General features: G+C 50.8%; 1 protein-coding gene across 4 annotated transcripts; it reads right to left on the reverse strand.

The window, feature by feature from the left end:
* Positions 1-52: 52 nt before the first annotated feature.
* Positions 53-17863, reverse strand: Spata2 (spermatogenesis associated 2). 4 transcript variants are annotated; one of them, XM_006235636.5, is made up of 3 exons: positions 10224-17863; positions 4062-4494; positions 53-3446 (listed from the first exon to the last, which is right to left on the reverse strand). In XM_006235636.5, the coding sequence occupies exons 2-3, from the start codon at positions 4374-4376 to the stop codon at positions 2226-2228; spliced, it is 1536 nt and encodes a 511-aa protein (XP_006235698.1). In that variant the 5' UTR covers positions 4377-4494; positions 10224-17863; the 3' UTR covers positions 53-2225. The 4 variants fall into 4 exon arrangements, with proteins under 4 accessions (XP_006235698.1, XP_038960021.1, XP_038960020.1 ...); XM_039104093.2 differs by lacking the exon at positions 10224-17863 and adding an exon at positions 9652-9853; XM_039104092.2 differs by lacking the exon at positions 10224-17863 and adding an exon at positions 8608-9615.
* Between the last annotated feature and the right edge of the window lie 1671 nt (positions 17864-19534).

The raw sequence follows: 19534 nt of genomic DNA on the forward strand, positions 1-19534 counted from the left end.
AGTTTTGTTTGTTTTGTTTTGTTTGAAAGTTAAAAAAAAATCTTTGGCTAGATGTGGTAGAACATGCCTTTAATGAGAAAACGTCAGAAGGCAGGGGAAAAGGTGTGTCTGTAACAGTTATTTCTCCTGGAGGACAAAGTTCACTTTGGGGAAATGGGCAGCCTGACTCCTGGCCCTGGCTCCCATCTTTCCCAGATGACCAGGCAGCCATATCTGAGTCCTGTCACTTGAGCTAACCATGGTGTCCAGGCCCGAGCATACTGCAAATGAGGGAAGCCACAGAAGGGGCTGTAACACCATAAACACTTCATTTAACAATGGAAGACACTTTATTATTATTTTTTTAAAGTCTCTCAACATTTCAACTCTGTAGAAATCAAATGCAAAATATGTGCATTTTTAAATTAGCATATACTCAACTATCTGGATCACAGCACTCTCCTATAGTGAGACACACCTCGGAGGGAAGAGGCCTTGCCAGTCTGTACACAGTATTTCCTGGTGGAAAGCACACTGGACTTCCTGAGGCAACCTGTCCCCCATCTTAAGAGAGTCCCTGCATTGCTGGAGTAACTGGAATGGAAAACCAGAGCTCTCAGGAAAGGGCCAGGCATTGCCAGTTCTGAGGTGTGGAACATCAAAGAGCTGCCCAGGAAGGCCAGTCTCAGTAATAAAATTGCCCAAATTCAGCTGTATATACACTTATCTACATGTGGTCTATCAGTTAGAGATTAAAAAAAGAGTCATATAAGATTTGGAAAACCTTAAAATCGCTCCTGTAAGTTGGAAGACCACCAGCAAATTCACAGTGGCTCAGGGTTTGGCCAGAGTCAAGCCTGCTCCAGAGCTGAATGCCTGCCTTTGGGAAAACTCTACTTATACATAGATCCCAAACACTGGACAGCACAACTGCCTATGGCTAAAGTGTGTTAGCACTTCACAAGGAAGTGACAGCCTCAAATCCCTGCCCTGCCCCTCTCCCTAAAAAGGAAAATCCAGAAGTGGGATTTATACCAGAAAGCGTGGATACTTGGCTGAGACTGGAGAGGCATCTATCTAATGAGCACACACCACCTCTGCCCACCCTAGTGCAAAAAGACAGAGAGCCGTGCTGACAGCCCTGGGAATCAGTGAGGAAGGCAAGATGAGGGGAAGGACCCCACCACCTGAACTTCCTTCTGAGATTCGAGGTTTAGGGTACAAGATTCATGCTCAGCAGGCACCAAGACCAGAGCTATGGATGTGAGGGCTGAGGTCCCCACCTTGTCCCTGAGGTCTTTGCAGACCCCGGCACCATGCTAACCCCATGTGCACACTGGAGGTAGGTGTATAATACTTACTGTAGGGAAGACAGTAGCTCTCTACCACCATGGGAAGAAACATGGGCTTTATCAGTCCCTACCCCGAGCTCCCACCGGGAAAGGGCACGCAGCCCCCCTTGGAAGACTAAAGAGCCCGGGGCACCTTTATAAATATCATGTCATTAATTTCTTTCACCATGTTGAAACACACAGCAAGTTGAACACTCATTTAAAAATAAACCTCAAATTCTGTATATACAATACAGTAAAGGGGTTATGCAAACAGAAGGGACGCCGTCCTGCCATGGAGTCCACTTTCCAACTGACAAGCAGAGCTTGCCAACACTGTGGGCTGACTGAGTGGAGCTGGCAAGATGGATTCAACTAACACTGGACTTGGCTCCCCTTTAATACCAGTTGGAGGGAGACAAAGGGTGGGGACATCTGCCTAGGGATCCTTGTATCAAGGGAGCAGAAAGAGAGGCGAGCCATCAGAGGCCGGGTGTGGCAGGAGGGCTCATTTCACAAGCCAGCAGGCCTCTAGCTCACCACTCCTGATGAGGATTTGAAAGTGACCCCAAAGGCTCCTTCCCAGTCCAAGCTGGCTTTGCAGTGGGGGGCAGGTGTAGCAAGAGTCCCGAGACAGAGACCTTATTTCAAGGGAACCAGAACCAGAACCCAAACCCAAACCGGCTGAGCAGGGAGTGGAGAGGTCAGCAAAGTGACTGGAAGTGCCATCCTGTCCTTCAGATCACACAGCAGCTGCCGGCTGGGATGTGGTGTGCCAAGTGAGCTGTGTGACAGAGCAGTTAGCCCTGGCGCTTCCATGGTCAAGCTCAAGTCTCTGTTCCCTTCCAGCACAGCTCTGCTGCCAAGCCAGGTCAGTGGTGTATAGCCCTTGTAGCAGAAGATGGGGGGCGGGGCCTATCTGTACACGGGATGGGAGAACTGGGTGGATTTGTAATTCAGCTGATTGTTGGGCATGAATTTGTGCAGCTCACTCTTTCTGCAGCAGGGGTCGTAGTGGTAGGCGCCGAGGCAGGGGTCACAGGAAACTTTTGAACACTGGGTGCAGGTGTTGGTGGCACCTGCACGGTTACAGAAGCCACAGCGGGAGGTGGCTGTGGTAGAGGGCTTGGGCTTTGAGTGGACAGTTGCCAGCCGGTCAAGGCCCTGAGTCTGTCCCACATATTTCTCCCGCATAGGTGCCCCATGGACCAGGCTGTCGTGTGCAGAGGCCTTGCTGGGAAAACCGCTGGGCTTGGAGGCCGAAGGACAGACACTGTCACAGCGCTGACAGAGGGAGGAGCTGCAGGACAGGCCGCAGTTTTGGCACTTGGAGAGGGCAGACTCTTTGGTGGGGGGTGAACGCTTGTGGTAGATGGAGTGGGCATCATTTTTGACCAGCCATATATCTGACCGCAGAGCATCTTGCCTCCGGTAGGTGGCCCTGGGTTCGGAATCCGTGTACAGGTCCACGTCATCCTGAGTGGGGAAGTACGTGCTACGAAGAAGGCCCAGGCCATTGATGGGGGAGATGGAGGGAAGGTCATCAGGGCTACCATGGGGGGAGCTGGACATGGTCAGCAATGAGGGGGATGGGCGGATGATCTCATCCTTCAAGTCTTCCCCTACATCCATAGCCAGGGGCTCCTTGCGCAGACTCAGTGAGGCCTTTGAGGGGGGCTTCCTGCTTTCCCAGTAGCTGTCGTAGGCATCCACCGACCTGGAGGGTTTGGTCACTCGGGGCTTGTAGTAGTCCTTGGCTGCGCGCTCACTGGCTGACTTCTGGAGTGCCACACGAGCCATGGAAGTGGTCAGGTGCTCTCGACTCTCAGCCCGCCTCCGCAGGGCATCTGAGCACCCACGTGCATCCTCTGTGCTGCTCTTGCGCTCAGTCACCACATCCAGCTCTGAATAGCCCTTGTCCTTTACCTGTGAGTGTATTCCCAGCATCTGCTCACACTCGACCTTGGCCAGGAAGAGCTCAAAGGAGACCATCTTCACCTGGAGGGACTCCACAAGCTCTTTGAGTTTGTATGCAGTCCCCAACTCAGGTTCGTAGCCCATGAACTTTAGAATGGCTCGGATGTCCTTCTCCAGCAACGTGGACTTGACATAGTAAACAAAAGGGCCCGTGTAGGTCTAGGGAGAAAGTGGGCAGGAAAAAAAAGAGGCATGCTATAGCGAGGCCTGTTCAAACCAAATGCAGAGCGGGACCAGCAGGGAGAGATGGGGGCTTCTGCCTGTAGACCACAGGCAAGAGCACACTAAATGCACACCACCAAGCCAGGAATACACGTGGCCCCTGTGAGGCCAAAGAGACCACCGAGTTTGTGTGTAGGTATGAAGGCTCTGTTCCACAGGAGGAAGTACAGGGATGGGATTGAGGGGGTGTGCTAAGCCTAATGGAAGATGTGCATTTTGAGCCTTCTGTCAAAGTTTCAAGAACACACCGAGGTAGGGACATGGCTCAGGGTAAAGCATGCACCACAGATTTAATCCTAGCACCACAGTAAACAAGTAAACGAATGGAACGTGCTAGGGTTCCAGCCTGGCTTATTGCAGTCTCTACTCACCCGTGCCCCTGCTATGGAAAGTGAGACTCTCTCACCCCCACCCCCAACACGCACACACACCCACCCCTTAACTGGGGCTTTGGTCCACACCAGCTCCCAGCTGCTTAGAGCCCATGCGCTGAGAACAGGGACACGTGCACTCAGGAGGGAGCAGCAGGCAGAGGCGGCCACCCCACCTCACCTTGATGCTGCGGAACTCCTTCTTCCAGGGGAACAGGAAGAGGTTGATGGCCATTGTCTCCAGCATGCTGAAGGCGCAGTGCAGAGCGCTCAGGCTGGAGCTACTCAGCGAGCGGAGGGAGCTCTCCACCACCTCATAAAACTGGATCAGCCGAAATCGATATAAAGGGTCCACCTTGTGCAGGCTGAGCAGGGTGGCAGCTGCCACGCGCAGGTACTCATCGCTGCCAGACTGTTTGCCGGGGGTGGTGTCCACTTTGCCCTCATGGAACTGCACGTACTTCCGGAATAAGTCATCCTTGTACTTCGTATCCATTGAACTGGGCTTCCCCAAATCAAACCCAAGGGCTACCTCATCTCCCCCATGGCTCTGGGGCTGGAGGCTGGCACATCACATGAAGAACTGGCATGGTGCCCATGGACCAGCGCATGCTCTGAAAAGGGGGAACAAGAAGCCATCACCCATCTGACTGGTCCCTATCCCAGCTTCAGAATGCCGAGGACAGCAAAGCCAAGCGCTGGCCTGGGCTATGCTGGCTCTTTGGCCCAGATGGTCCCCATATGCTCTTCCACCTCATTGACACGGAGCACGCACATAGTGAACCGTGAAGAAAACACACGGGGTCAGGCACTGCAGCTCACCAGCTCACAGCAGTGACTAATGCCCCCGAAGGCAGGGTTCAGGGAGCGGGTGCACACTTGGTCTTGATGTGACAGGAGGAGGAGTCTGGGAAAGCCCCAAGGCAGAGTTAAACCTGAAGCACTGCCAGGCCCAGGGTGTGATGCTAGGGGTGGTGATGGGGAGATGCTGAGCTGGCACCACAGAACATGTCCCAGTACTAACCTCTTACTCCTGAGCAAGGGGCACAGCAGTTACCATGACCCTTCAAGACAGCTGGCCATTGAAAGAACCACCCAGGGTCATAGAGCCTCCAAGGTAGAGCTAAGGTCAGAGCCCAGGCAGGCTCCAGAGTCCAGGCCCAGCCCACCACACCCTGTTTTCCTACAGCAGGAAGGAACTTGGCACTAACAGAAAGGAGGCTGCTAAAGATCAGGGCAACACAGAGGGATTGTGCGGGGGCCTGACCGCTCAGAGAACACACTGACTACTGCTGCCTCTGCTGGGAGAGGCCAGGATGCACCACTCTGTGTGAGGGACCCTGGGCTAACTCCCAGCAGAACAGAGCCAGGGTTTCTGTGAAAGGCCACATAAACCACTGAAGAGTTTAATTGAAGGGTCTGGATAGGGACTATAGAGACCAGGCTACTGTACCCTTCACCCGAGGGGGCTGCAGCCAGCTGAGAGAAGAGAAGCTCACAGCCCAGCAGCTCACAGGTTTATCTCAGGTAAATACAGTGCCTGCCACCCACTGCAGACAAATGTGGCTCAAGAGGGCCCGTCAGCACCCTCATCCCTTTGGTTCTCTTTTCTCAGGAATCCAGATCAGCACACACAGCTTTGCACAATGTGGCCAAGTAAGGAAGGCTCTGACAGCCTTTTCTGCCCTGGCAAGGCATCCACCCTCAAGACAGCAGGCAGGCTTTCTCATGAAGGCTCCGGGAGAGTGGGTGTGGCCTGCACCTGGCACTCTCCTGGCCAGAGCCCCAGCATGTGGGTAGTGACCACTCCTCTCTGAGCCTCACATCTTACTCAGGTGGAGCTTCGGGTCATCAGTCACTGAGACTGAAGGAGGGTAAGGGGATTGGGCTGCTCCTTGGGGGGCTGGCGTGGCCTGTGGGGTCCTCTAGCCACAATCCCACGGTCCATAGAACCACCCTTGCCTCCGTGAGCCACAGCTCAGCATCTCCAGTTTGGGGACATGAGGGGCAGCATTAACAGCAGGGTGAAGGTGAGTGGAACTGTGGTGGGCATGGTGGGGCTCAGTGTAGCTCCAACACTCAAGAGATTCAACAAAACTTCCTGGAATCCATTGCAGCCTTGGTTACAGTGTAAGGTCAGAACAGACAGACAGAACCAGACAGACCCCCTTGTTTCACCCACTGCCTGTGAGGGTACCTACCCAGCACACAGAAACAAACAGAACTGAAGAGCACAAAAGGGCCCCAAAGATGAGTGCTAAGTCCTGACCAAAACCAGAGGCCAAGGTCATATTCACCTTCACAGCAGTCTAGCTCTCCCTCTAAGCAACAGCCACGCAAACCCCTGCTCCTCAGCCATGTCAGGATTCTACACCAGGACCTTTGCACACGCACTGATTTTTTTCTGTTCTTTGACTCTTGAGTGGACGGACCATCACTCACCGTGTTATACAGGCTTCAGCTCCAACACAAAGATCTCCTGCTACGTCACGCTGGGTAAACCCCACCTTCCCACTCCCTCACTGTGGTTTCCCTGGGATAACCACAACTTGCAATTACTGGCTTTGCATGTTCTTTTACTAGCTGACCCTCAGTCTCTCCCCATGACCTGAAACTCCCACAAAGGCAAAGATCACCACAGTACTGAGCACTGATGCAGTTGGAAATGGGCACCTACTGCAACTGGAGCCATCAGTGATATAAAGAATGCAAGCACCCAGTGACCCTCAGTCTCTCAGCAGGGCCACAAGAGCAGCAAGAGGATGAGTTGCAAATATGCATGCCATGCAGCCTGCAGCTGAGGTGAGCCTGTGCCCTTGACAACCCTGGGGCTCATGTCCCACTTGTATTTTTTGTGCCTGGCTTGCTTATGGTGAGGGACAGGAGTAGAGGCCATCTATCAGTGATGAAGACAGTCTGGATGGGCTCAGCAGTCACCCAAGCATGCACTTCCTCTCAATGCAAACTCACTGCCCGCCAAAGAAGACACACGCAGCTGCTGTCGACCTAAGAGAAGCTTCCCTCCTGCTTCAGTGGTGAAGTAACCGCCTAGAACACAGGAGCCCCTGGACTCCATCATAAGAGCTACACAGGGACGAGGGAAGCCCAAGCTAACCACAGATTTGCTACACAGCTGAGGATGACCTCGAACTTCTGATCCTCGGTGTCAGATTTTCTTTTCTTTTTTTTTTTTTTTTTTCTTTTTTTTTTTCCAGGGCCTTGCACTTACTAGGCAAGCGCTCTACCACTGAGCCAAATCCCCAGCCCCCGGTGTCAGATTTCCAAGTGCTGAGATAAAATATTAATAAGAAGGGCTAGGGGCTAGGCAGTGCACACTTTTAATCACAGCACTCAGGAGGCAGAGGCAGGCAGTTCTCTTGAGTTTGAGGCCAGCCTGGTCTACATAGTGAACTACAGGACAGCCAGGGCTACACAGAGAGACCTTATCTGGGGGATTGGGGGTTGGGGCGGGGGACAAAACAAGAGGAAGAGGAGGGGTAGGGGCTGGAGATACGGCTCAGCAGTTCAGTGCCCTGGGAATGCTTACAGAGGACCCAGTGTGATTCCCAGCACCCGCGTGGCAGCACAGCGCATGCTGTAGCCAGCACTGGGAAGCAGAGGCAGGAGGATCCCGAGGACTTGATGAGCAGATGAACTCCAGACTTGGTGAGACCTGGTTCCAAAGTATAAAATGAAAGGCCAGGTACTGGTGACCCACACCACTAACTCCAGCACTGGGAGGCAGAGGCAGTCTAATCTCTGTGACTTTGAGGGCAGCCTGGTCTACAGAACAAGTTCTAGGAAAACCAGAGTTACATATCCTATCTCACAAAAAAAGAGAAAGAAAGGAAGAAAGAAGGAAGGAAGGAAGGAAAAAAAAGGATGACAGGAAAAAAGGAGGCGGTGGTGGCTGGAGAAATGGCTGAGTGGTTAAAAACACCTGTTCTTACAGGGAACTTGCATTTCATTTCCAGCACCCACATAATGGCTCACAACTGTCTATAGCTCCAGTCCCAGAGGATCCAACACCCTCTTCTGACTTCTGTGCATACCTGGCATGCCCAGAGTGCACAGACATACATTCAAGAAAAATACACATTCAAAAAAGGTCTGGAGAGATTGCTCAGTGGTTAAAAACACTGGCTGCTTTTACAGAGGACCTGGATTTAATTTCCAGAATCCACATTGGGGCTTACAACACTCTGTAACTCTAGTCCCGGGGGATCTGACACTCTTCTTCCAGACTCAAAGGCATGCATATGGTCCAGACATGCATGGAAACAAAACACCCAACCACAGGAAAAAAAAAAAATAAGGTGGAGAGATTAAGAGAACGTCATGCAACCTCTGGCTTCCTCAGGGTAAGAGAAAGAAACAGTGAAGAAGAGCCTACTATCTTCCAAGTGGCATGGCAGGCTCCCCAGTTTAATCACATCTCCCATTGTATCCTTGAAGCAGCTGGGGAAACAGAGGCTCAGCTGCAATCAATGTCTCTGGCAAAGCCAAAAGGACCAACAGGCCCCAAGGACTGGCTTTCTCCCATTCAGCTCCCTCACTTCTGGCTACAACTGGTGCTAATTACAAAGGGGTCAACATATCCGGGTCCTGTGCCAGTTCAAAAGTCAGTGAGGTCGATAGGACAAATTCGATATTAAATAAGAAATTGAACACGGAGAGCCAACTCACTTGTCCTAAGTCACAAGGCCAAGAAGAAGGGGATCTGATACCTGAATTTGAATCTAACCGTAGGCAAAAGCCATCTTGCTGCTTCTCTGAGCTGGGCTCCTTGAAAGGCTTGGTCAGTCAAAATGCCCTATGGCCAGGAAGCGAAGTCTGGTAGTAGCAAAACTGCCACCTTCCCACACCAAATGGGCTGGGAGAGCCACCAACCTCTTTATGATGTAAGCTCAAGAGCCTAGGAGAAAGGCTGGCCAGAGACCAGCCAGCAGTGAGGCAGTTACATCATCCCTGCTGAATACATTTCCTAAGAATACAGGCTGCCTTGTGGTTGGCCCTAACTGGTGTCTTTTTCTGAGCACAGAGCCAGCAATTTATTCCCGGCACTCTCGAAAACACAACAAAAAACACGTTCTCTACTAAACACAGCCTGGTTACAGGAGAGCAAGACGGCCCAGCGACAGAAGCTGTTAATTTCTCCAAGCAACCCAATGACTGGAATGCCAAGCCATACCAGGTTGGCAGGGGGAAAACAAAATAAAGCTCCGTAAATATCCGGAACACATAAGCAGAAGGATGCTTAGTGCCATCGGCTCTGGGTGGCACCTCCTGCACCCACAATCTGGGCCCCTTTGTAAAGCAAGTCAGTGAAGACAAGGCTGGTGCACAGGAACAACATCCAGTGTGGAAAGTCGAACGCGTTTAAAGTTCAGCTAAATATAACCAAAATAGTTGGGGAAGTAGAGCAATGAATGGTTCGGCTTTACCTCTGCTGGCATGGCCCACTGAAGAAGTGTTGCCCCGTGAGGACACTGAAATGCACTCCCTCTCTATACTGGCAGATGTTATCTGGGTCCCAGTTCTCCAATCTTTACACGTTTACACACCCCTGATCCAGTTTTAGTCTCCAAACAGGATCAGGGATGTGGCTCTACCACCGTTCCTTCCGCCCAACCCTCTATGCATTCAAAGCAAGAGGCTCACAGATCCACCCCTGGCATCTCCTACTGGCTGTAAAACAATACAGAGGCCCCACACCCCTACTAGCCTCCAGAAACACGGCCAACGGGGTCTTCCAACGCTCTGAAAACAACCTGGGCTGTGCTGAAGCCTGGATTCCCTTTCCGCAGAGCCTCTCTCGCTTCCGAAGGGAGCCAAGTCCCCTCTCGGCAGGGAATGTAAACCTGTGGCGGCTACTCCCAGCTTTGTAAGCCGCCAGCCACTGACCGCCATAGCAGCGGGGAAAACGCCCCAGGGCATCGCACACACTGGGCAAGCTCTTGCAAACGCCCCTCGGTCTGCCAATGAAATACCGGGACCTGTCGTTAGATACCTGCTGCACCCCGACACCGTGCAACAACCGTGTCCTCTTTCCACGCCCACCGCGGCCCCGGAAGGCCGCCTCGTCCCTCCTCACAGACCTGGAGACCAAGGATTCTGAGGCAGAGCGACTCAGCCAAGGTCACTCGGTGAGTCCAAAACCAGGTCAGCCTCCCCTCCCGGCTGAGAGCCACAGCGCGGTGCCTGCCCCCGGGGGTGCCGGGGGCGCGTGTGCCGTCACCCCGGAGTGCTAGGACCAGCCGCCCAGAGCAGCCGCGGCCGCAGGGACGGAGCCAAGGGCCTGGCTGGTGACAGCGCGCGTAGGGACCCGCCCTCCTGCACTTACCCGCCGCTGCCCGCCAGGAAAGCGAGCGCCTCCAAAGCACGGGCCCTCACGGCCCCGCCGCTCCCGCCGGCTCCAAGAACCGAGAATAGTACCGGAGACAGCCTCAGCCCGGAAGTATTCTGTCCGGAAGTGTCGCACGGAGGCGGGCCCTGAGGGAGGTTGGATCGCGGCTGCGCGCTGGGCCTAGGAAAGAGCGGCGGAAATCTGTGGCGAGTAGGTGAACGCGAGGAACGGAGAGAAGGTGGCAGGAGGCGGGGGACAAGTGCTTCTCCGCGAAACCGAACTTCACTCCTAGGGCCCGTCGAGGAGGCATGAGCAGAACCCGGAAGCAAATGAACTGGAAGTGACGCGCGGCGCTCCACCGGCCGACGGTGGCTGGCCGGGTTGTCATGGAAACAGGTTGCAGAGCGGGGAGATTGGTTTTGGGGTTTTTGGGGGTCCTTTTTCCCACCTTGTCGACTTTCCCTTGGTCAGGATAGTGCTGGAGAACCGGGACTGACGTGAAGACCCGCGATCCCATTTCAAAGAAGGGACGGCAGAGGTCACGCGAGACTGGAGAGGGGGCTATGGGTGTTACTGCTGGTGACCCAGGTTGAGGATGCCGATCTGGGTAGGGTGGTGGGGTCGACAAGGCTTCAGGGGAGGGCTCTGCACTTAGTACTTGTTCCTTGCAGAGTACCTGGGTTCCGTCCCCAGCACCCACGTGGCAGTTTACCACCATCTATAACACCAGTACCAGGAGATCTGATGCTCTCTCTCACCTCCACGATTATCTGGCACATGCATGGTGCACATACGTAGATTCAGGCAACACACTCATATACGTAGTTAATCGCTACGTAGCGAAACTTTCTCAAGTAATAACAATGGATATAATAATAATGGAAATAATAAATTCCTATTAATTCATAGACGACCTCATTGCCCGGTTCTGTAACCCTAACTATTTAGAAAGCTGAGTCAGGAGGAGTGTGAGTTTAAGGCTAGGATGAATAACTTATCGAGCTCCTCCCCCAAAATAATAAAAGGTTGGAGCTGTAGCCCAGCCCTAGAACCCTTGTCTAGACTGTGTGTATTCCCTGGGTTCAGTTCCAAACAAGGAAAAAAGAGGGTGGGGAGACTCCCAGTGTAGACTTAACTAACATCTTATCCTTGAACTTGCCACTTAATGTCTCGGACCTGCATCATAATATCTGTTAAAAAACAACAACAACAATAATACCAGCTCCCTAGTGAGATGTAGTCCGAATGAACTACATAGAAACTGCTTAGTGGAGCTGGAGAATTGGCTCAGTGGTGAAGAGCACTGGGGTCCTGAGTTCAATTCCCTGTGTCCACATGGAGCTCACAAGCATCTGTAATGGGGATCTGATGCCCTCTACTGGCCTGCAGTTGTTCATGCAAACAGATCACTCAAATCTTTTTTAAAAAGAAACTGCTTAGCACACAGTGAGCTCAGACACTAAGGACCTAAAGGAGTTGGCGTTTGAGTCTAGGTCAGTCTAGAGCTCAGTGTTAGCTACTGGTCTGGAACTCATTTGTAGCCCAGGCTACTCTCAAACTTGTGGTTCAGCCTGCCTCTGTCTCCTGAATGAAAGTGCTGATTCTCAGTTCCCTAATCATGGAAACCATGGGGCATGAGCAATCCCCGATTTTCCTGCAGGACCTGCACAGTCTGTGCTGGCTTAAGTCCTGACACCTTGCACCTGACTCTTCACAGGCGTCTCTAACTCCTGATTGCCACATTTACTTGCAACTCCCTGAGAGATGAACTCGCAGAGGACCTGGGTTCCCCAGATCCACACACCAGTCCCAGGGAATCAGACCCCTGCTGCCTGGCCTCTGAGGGCATTGCACACATGTGATGAACAGACATACATTCAGACCAAAAAAGTTCATACACACCAAATAATTTTTAAAACTTAAGACATTAAGCATCATTTGTCATTGACTGGACTTTTTGCGTTTGTTTTTCCTTTCTTTCAAAACAATCTCTCTGTAGCCCTGGCTGTCCTACCTGGAACTCACTCTAGACAAGGCTGGGCTTGAACTCAGAGATCCACCTGCCTCTACCTCCTGAGTGCTGGGATTAAAGGTGTGGACCACTACCTCTTGCTTTTTCAGGCCTCTGGCCTCCTCTTCCCAATACCTGGTCGTGGGTGCCCTCCCCAGCACCTGTCCCTGTCTTGCTTGCTCGTGTCCAGCCAGAGCTTCGGCCTTTCTCTTGCGGCTCCCCTCAGCACTCTTAGTAACTTTATGTCAGCTCTCAGGACAGCAGGTCACATATGTGTTCACCTGATGTCTACACTAGGCCCCGAGATCCTTTTCATCTGTATTCCCCAGAAGCCCCCTGCATGTCTGATTGGGGGCCATCCAACTGGAGCTCTTGGATTGCCGTGGTCATGAACTTCACTCTTAGAACCATGGCTGTACCAACAAAAGAATGCCAGTGGCTTCTCAGAAGCTTCCGTAATCCACATACAAGTTTAGGGGTAGAGCCTGTACTGCTTTTTTCAGATGAACCAATTCTGTTCCTAGCTCCCACATCAGGTTTCTCATAACCGCAACTCCAACCCCAGGGGCTCCAACACTTTTGCCTTTGATTTGAGAGCTCCTGCACTCACAGGGCAGACATGCACATCATTTAAAAAGTAAAAATTAACTTTTAAAGAGGCTTGGGAATGGTGGTGCACCCCTTTAATCTTAGCACTTGGGAGGCAGAGGCAGGTGCATTTCCGTGAGTTCCAGGACAGCCAGGGCTACATGAAGAAACCCTGTCTCTAAAGACAAAACAAAAGGAAAACAACAAAAAGCTCTTTAAGAGCCAGCAGTGGTGGCGCCTGCCTGTAAACTCAGTGCTCAGTAGATGGGGAAGGAGAGTCGGGAGTTCAAGGCTATCCTTGCCTACAGAGTAAGTTGGGGCCAGCCTGAGCTATATGAGACCTGTCTCAAACCCCCACACAATGAAAGGGAAAAGGAAAGCACTCTAAGCCAGTGTGAGCCAATGTGGCAAGCTTGTATTTCACACAGGGCTGCTGCAGAAAAGTCCCTTCTGCCTCTGTGGTTCCGTGACAGCCAAGAGGGAAGCCCTAGGGATGGAGATGCCTGACATCTCCTGTCAGAAAGACTCACAGTCTCAAGAGAGGAACATTTCTCATCTTTTACACAAATGAAGACTGCTGACTTCTGAGCTTGGTATCCAGACTTCATTACATAACGACCCATCCGCAGGTTACATAACGGCCATGTGGTAAGTCAGGACCTTTACTCTTTAGGAACCAACACTACCTGCCTCTTTTTTTTCCTCCATAAATCACAAAAGTAGCATACAGAACAAAAGCCAAAAGAGTAAGAGTGGTTACCCTGTTGACCCCACAGTGGGCTTTTAACACAAGGGCAAGACGCCGTGTGATTACAGCAGCAAACCAAGGGTCAGCTCTAACCAGTGAGTGATGTGGCTGCCTAGCCAACCTGTACCTGTAGAGGACAATAGAACTACACGGTACCTCAAAGCACACTGCAAGAAAGAGACACTTTGACGACAGAATAAAAAAACAACAGCCAGCATCAATAAGTATCCAGAGCCAACCAGAGATGGGAATATGGGGTCAGATGCCTATTTCCCCAGTCATTCTAGTCCCAGCACTTGGAAAGCTGAGGCAGGAGAATGGCTGCAAGTTCAATACCAATCTGAGACCTACATAGAAGTGGTCTAGTTTGGAGGGACAGGGAGGCACTCCACGGTTAAGAACCCTTGCTGTCTGGGGGTTGGGGATTTAGCTCAGGGGTAGAGCGCTTGCCTAGGAAGCGCAAGGCCCTGGGTTCGGTCCCCAGCTCCGGAAAAAAAAAAAACAAAAAACAAAAAAAAACCCTTGCTGTTCTTCCAGAGTTTCGAAGTTCAGTTCCCAGCACCCACATTACACAGCCCACAATCACCTGTGACTCAAGCTCCAGAGGATCTGATACCCAGCTGAACATAAGGAATGGACCTTGTTTTCAGTTACGTGTATGTGTGCTCTGCCTTCACATATGTGCACCATGTTATGCGGTACCCACAGAGACTAAGAGGGCAGGGTGTTGAGACTCACTAGAACTGGAATTACAGAGAGTTTCAAGGCATGTGCCACCACTGCTCAGCCAATATTTATTTTTATGTGTACAAGTATGCAATATGCCCTTCTGTGAGTCTGTGCACCTCATGCCTGCAGTGCCCGTAGAGGCTAGAAGGGGGCAGCATCAGATCCCCTTGAACTGGACTTAACAGATTAGTCTTCTAGTGCTAGGAATGCCTCCTGATTCCTGTGAAAGCAGCCAATTCTCTTAACCACTAAGCTATCTCTTTAGCCCTGCAGCCATCTAACTATGCAGCCATCTCTTCAGACCCAATAAAAACAAATCTTTAAAGAAAAAAGAACTTGCTGGGTACTGTGATGTATACTTGTAATCCCAGTACTTAGAAGGCAGAGCATGAGAGTGGCCCAAAATTCTAAGACAGCCACAACTGCATAGTAAGACCCTGTGCCCATTCCCAAGACCCCCCCAAAAACAGGGCTATATAGCTGAGCAGTAGAGTGCTTGCCTCACTGCATGAGGCCTCAGGTTCAATCCTCAGTATTTCAAGTAATAAAATCCCATAGTTTTCAGTGGGGTTGTGAGCATGTGGGCAGGTCTGGCCTTCCTTTCAGCTGGAGGGAAGAAAGCAGTCGGGCCAGAAAAAACGAGGAGACGGAAGCTCAGCAGCTGTCGAGCACACAACTGGGTGCTAAGATACAGGGCCTGGCACACACCGTGCTGGACATAGTAGAATGGTATCTTCCTGAGTGCTAGCTCACAGTGTCTAATGAGCACTAGAAAGCCTGAAACCTCTCTGCCTCAGGCTCCTCTCCTGTCAGCTTCCAGATAACTGCACCTGCCAGACAGATAGATACAGGTGACAAGAGATGTCTGCCCAAGTGCTGGACCAAGCACTCAACAGTAGCCATCGATACTGGAGGTCAGTTGCTAATAGCCCCCTGCTCACGTAAAATCCCCATTTGTAGCCTTGGCTGACCCAGAACCCTGCCCCCACTTCTCAGGTGATAGGATTACAGGTGTGTGCAGCCACCTTCCGAGGCGAAGGCTTACCGTTTTTGTTTGTTTTTACATTAATTATTATGTTTATGAGGGGAGGTATCATTGCACACCACAGCACAGGTGTGGAGGTGAGAGAACAACTTGATGAAGTCAGTCATCACCTCCTACCAACACGGCCCCAGGGACGACTGAGGTCAAGCACCTAGGCCACCCACCGTGCCAGCCCTCCACCTGACCTCATTCCCATCCCTTCAAAAGAGCAGCAGTTCTCAACCTATGGATCGTGACACTCTGCCAGCCTACATATCAGATATTTATGTTACCACTCATCACAGTAGCAAGGTTTATAAAGGAGCAATGAAATGATTTTATGGTTGGGGACAGTACAGCATAGACTGTATTGAAGGGTCTAAGGGTTAGTTTGGTTAAGAAGCACTGGCCTCCGGTCACCACCACGCCCACTGCTCATTACACTCCCTTTTCCTTTACGTTTTCTTCAGAGCTTTACACTGTGGCCAAGGCCAAGTACTCACTATTTAGCACCAGGCTGTCCCTGAACTCAGGGCAGTTCTCCTGCATTGGCCTGCTTAGACTGTAGGTGTGATAAATCCGACCATTCCTTTTGATTGAATGAAATATCCCTGACACACCTTTCAAGGACCCTCCCTCTGGACAAAAAGCCTTTTATTAAAAGATTTTTCTGCTGGGGATTTGGCTCAGTGGTAGAGCACTTGCCTAGCAACCGCAAGGCCCTGGGTTCGGTCCCCAGCTCTGGAAAAAAAAAAAAAGATTTTTCTAAACAATTGATTGCTTTCTGTGTGTTTTGTCTGCACGTATATATATGCCCTGTGTGTGTGCTTGGTGTCCATGAAGTCAGAAGAGAGCATTGGAACTGGAGTTACGGATAGTTGAAAGCTAACATGTAGGTGTTGGGAATTGAACCTGGGTCCTTTACAGGAGCAATAATAGCTCTTCTGAGCCATCTTTCCGGCCCCTAAATTAAAAAAAAAAAAAAAGATTTAATTGTATGTGTATGGGTGTTTTACCTGCATGTACTCTGTACACCACACTGGTAACTGGTACCCACAGAGAACAGTAGAGGGGGTCAGGTCCCTCAAAGCTGGAGTTAAAGTTGATAAGGAGCTGCCTAACGTGGGTGCTAGGAACCCAACTGAGCTATCTGTGGAGATTGTTGAGCCGATTTTGTTTGTTTTGTTATTGTTGTTATTTGTTTGTTTGGTTTGGGTTGTGTTTTTGGGACAGGCCCTTTTTGTGTAGCCCTCTGACTGTCCTGGAACTCACTTTGCAGACCAGGTTGGCCTCAGACTCACAGAGATCCCACCTGCCTCTGCCTCCAGGGTGCTGGGATTAAAGGCGTGCACTGCCACCGCCCAGCATGTTGAGCCTACTTCCAACAGTGTCTTTGTAGTTTGTCTCACGATTGTGAGTGTATGCGTCAAGTCGGACTGAGTGTGGAATCATCTCCCCAAACCTCGGTTACTTGACCTACATTCATAGTTCCCTGCTCAAGGTTATCTTGATTAGGTTTGATTTGATTTCATTGTTGGAGACGGTGTCCTGCAGCCGAGAGTTTGCTGTGCTAACAAGAATGGCCTTGAACTCCTGACTCTCATGCCTTTACCTCCCCATAACAGGAATTAGAAGAGGACATCACTGCCTGGTTAGCATCACGCTGGGTCACCCATGCTAGGCAAGCACTGCCTGCTGGGTGAGATACCAGGAGGAAAGAGGTTCATCCAAACCTGACAGCAGGTTTTACCTAATGAGGCTTCCTGCCCTAGTACAGGAGGCTAAGGAGGCCATCTCGTTCCTGAGCACTCGTTGCCTTGGAGGTGGTTGTCACCCGCAAAGCAGGCACATGTGTTCTCTGACTCCTTCACAATCCACAATCCACAATCTACCCCTTTTCTCCCTGTATAAACCCAACTCCAGTGCCTCAAATCCTCACAGCACCCACAAGTCCAAAGGTAACTACTGGCTAAGAGCTGTTATTACCAGGGATCCACCCTGCCCAACCCGCCTCCAAGGAGACATAGCTCACGGGTTTGGATCTTGATCTCACCTGGGGGCTGTTTAATTGCTCTGAATACAGTCCCCAGAGGTCATGGCCATTAGTGTGTAGACCGTACAGCCCTTCAAGTACAGGGCTTCAAAGGGTCATTTGCAGGGTTGGGGATTTAGCTCAGTGGTAGAGCGCTTGCCTAGCAAGTGCAAGGACCTGGGTTCGGTCCCCAGCTCCGAAAAAAAAAAAAAGAGTGAATGTTCAAAGGGTCATTTGCAGAAAGCAAACATCTTTGCCCTTTGAAGCAAGCAAGGAAAAGCCACCCACCAGTTAACACACCAGCATCCCTTGCCAGCGTCCCTTGGCAGGAAAAAAAAAAAAAAAAAACCATAGGAGAGTCTAGGGAGATGACTCAGCAGTCAGGAACATTTGTGGCTGAGGACCAGATCCCAGTATCCTCTTGGGATGGCTCAAAACTGCCAATCATTCCAATGCCAAGTGATACAGCACCCTCTTCTGGGCTCTGAAAGCACCTGCAAACACAGGTGCATACTTACGCATGCGTGAATAAGAAAATGTAAAAGAAAAAACCAGAAGGAAAGGGGCTGCAAGCACGTGGAACTACAGCACGTCACATCCAGGGCCACGAGCATTCTGAGCTGCAGGCTCATACGAGTTGGAAGTGCAACTTTTTTTTCTTTAAGATTTATTTATTTAAAAGAAGTACCTTGGGCTGGAGAGATGGCTCAGCGGTTAAGAGCACCCAGCAATCGCATGGTGTCTCACAGCCATCTGTAGTGGGATCCGATGCCCCTTTCTGGTACCTGTTAAGAGAGCAAGAGTGTACTCATATACATAAATAAATAAATAAATCATATAAATAAATCTTTAAAAAAAAAAAGAAAAGAAAAGAAAAAGAAGTACCTTGTTTTCAGACACACCAGAAGAGGGCATCAGATCCCATTACAGATGGTTGTGAGCCACCATGTGGCTGCTGGGATTATGAACTCGGGACCTCCGGAAGAGCAAACAGTGCTCCTTACTGCTGAGCCACTGCTCCAGCACCCTGAAGTGCAACTTTTTAGAAGCACTTTTTGTTTGTTTGTTGCTTTGGTTTTTGAGAAAGGGTCTCTCTATGCAATCCAGGCTGACCTCAAAGCTCAAAACTTGGGCTGGAGAGATAGCTCAGTGGTTAAGAGCACTGACTGCTCTTCCAGAGGTCCTGAGTTCAATTCCCAGCAACCACATGGTGGTTCACAACCATCTGTAATGGGATCTGATGCCCTCTTCTGGTGCGTCTGAAGATAGTGTACACTGTACTCATATAAATATAATAAATAAATATTTAAAAAAAAGCTCAAAACTTTGAATTTTACAGGTAAGTACACCATCCTGTATCCCAAGCTAGTCTCAAACTCACTATATTGCCCAGGACAGCCCTGAACTTCTGATCCTCTTGCCTTCACTTCTCAAGTGCCGGGGATTATGAGTGTGCACTACCACATGTGACATATACACTTTTAGGGATGGAACCCAGGAACCCATGTGCAATGCTAGGCGAGAACTCTACCTATGTGGACACAGTACTTTCCAGACAATCAACTCCTTGCTGCTCTCGGAATCGATCATTGCCAGTACCCCAACACCTGCCAGAACTCTTGGCACCTACAAGATATTGGCTGGTCGTCTTCCTGTTATACTTCCTTCAGCTCAAGCCTCTACTTTATTTTACTTTTCCAGGCCACGAATAAGCCATAGGGAAAGGGCAGTAAGCATGTCTAGAAAACGGGGAAGATTAACACAGGTGGCATCCACCTACAGGCCAGGGGACTGAGATACACACGTCCCCCCTTAGAGGTGCAGGCAGGAAACCTTGACTTCTCCTTTCCAGTCAGAAAAAAACCTTTGAGAAATCAGATGAAATCATCTCTGGCCACACCTGGTGGTGCCATCTGTACCTCCAAATACTCGGTAGGCTGAGGCAGGAGGATGGAAAAGTCAAAGCTCGCCTGGGCAAGTTGGTGAGCTAGCTAAGGTCAACTGTAATAACGATACACATTCATAGTCTGTGTTCCTGTGGGTGAGAGGCGTGGGCACAGCGTGGCGGGGTCCTCTACTCTAGGCTGCCATCTACACACCTGGCGGGAGGTGGCCTTCAAAAGCCCCGGTGGGTTGTGGGGCCCGCCCACCTCCGCCCCTCGCGCGTGCGCAAACG

Source organism: Rattus norvegicus, chromosome 3, assembly GCF_036323735.1.
Source record: "Rattus norvegicus strain BN/NHsdMcwi chromosome 3, GRCr8, whole genome shotgun sequence".
Taxonomy (NCBI): Eukaryota; Metazoa; Chordata; class Mammalia; order Rodentia; family Muridae; genus Rattus; species Rattus norvegicus.

Coding starts and splice junctions, on each gene's coding strand:
- Spata2 (XM_006235636.5), bottom strand. CDS start 4,376: ATGGATACGAAGTACAAGGATGACTTATTCCGGAAGTACGTGCAGTTC. Junction 3,447..4,061: donor AGGAGTTCCGCAGCATCAAG/GTGAGGTGGGGT, acceptor CTTTCTCCCTAG/ACCTACACGGGCCCTTTTGT.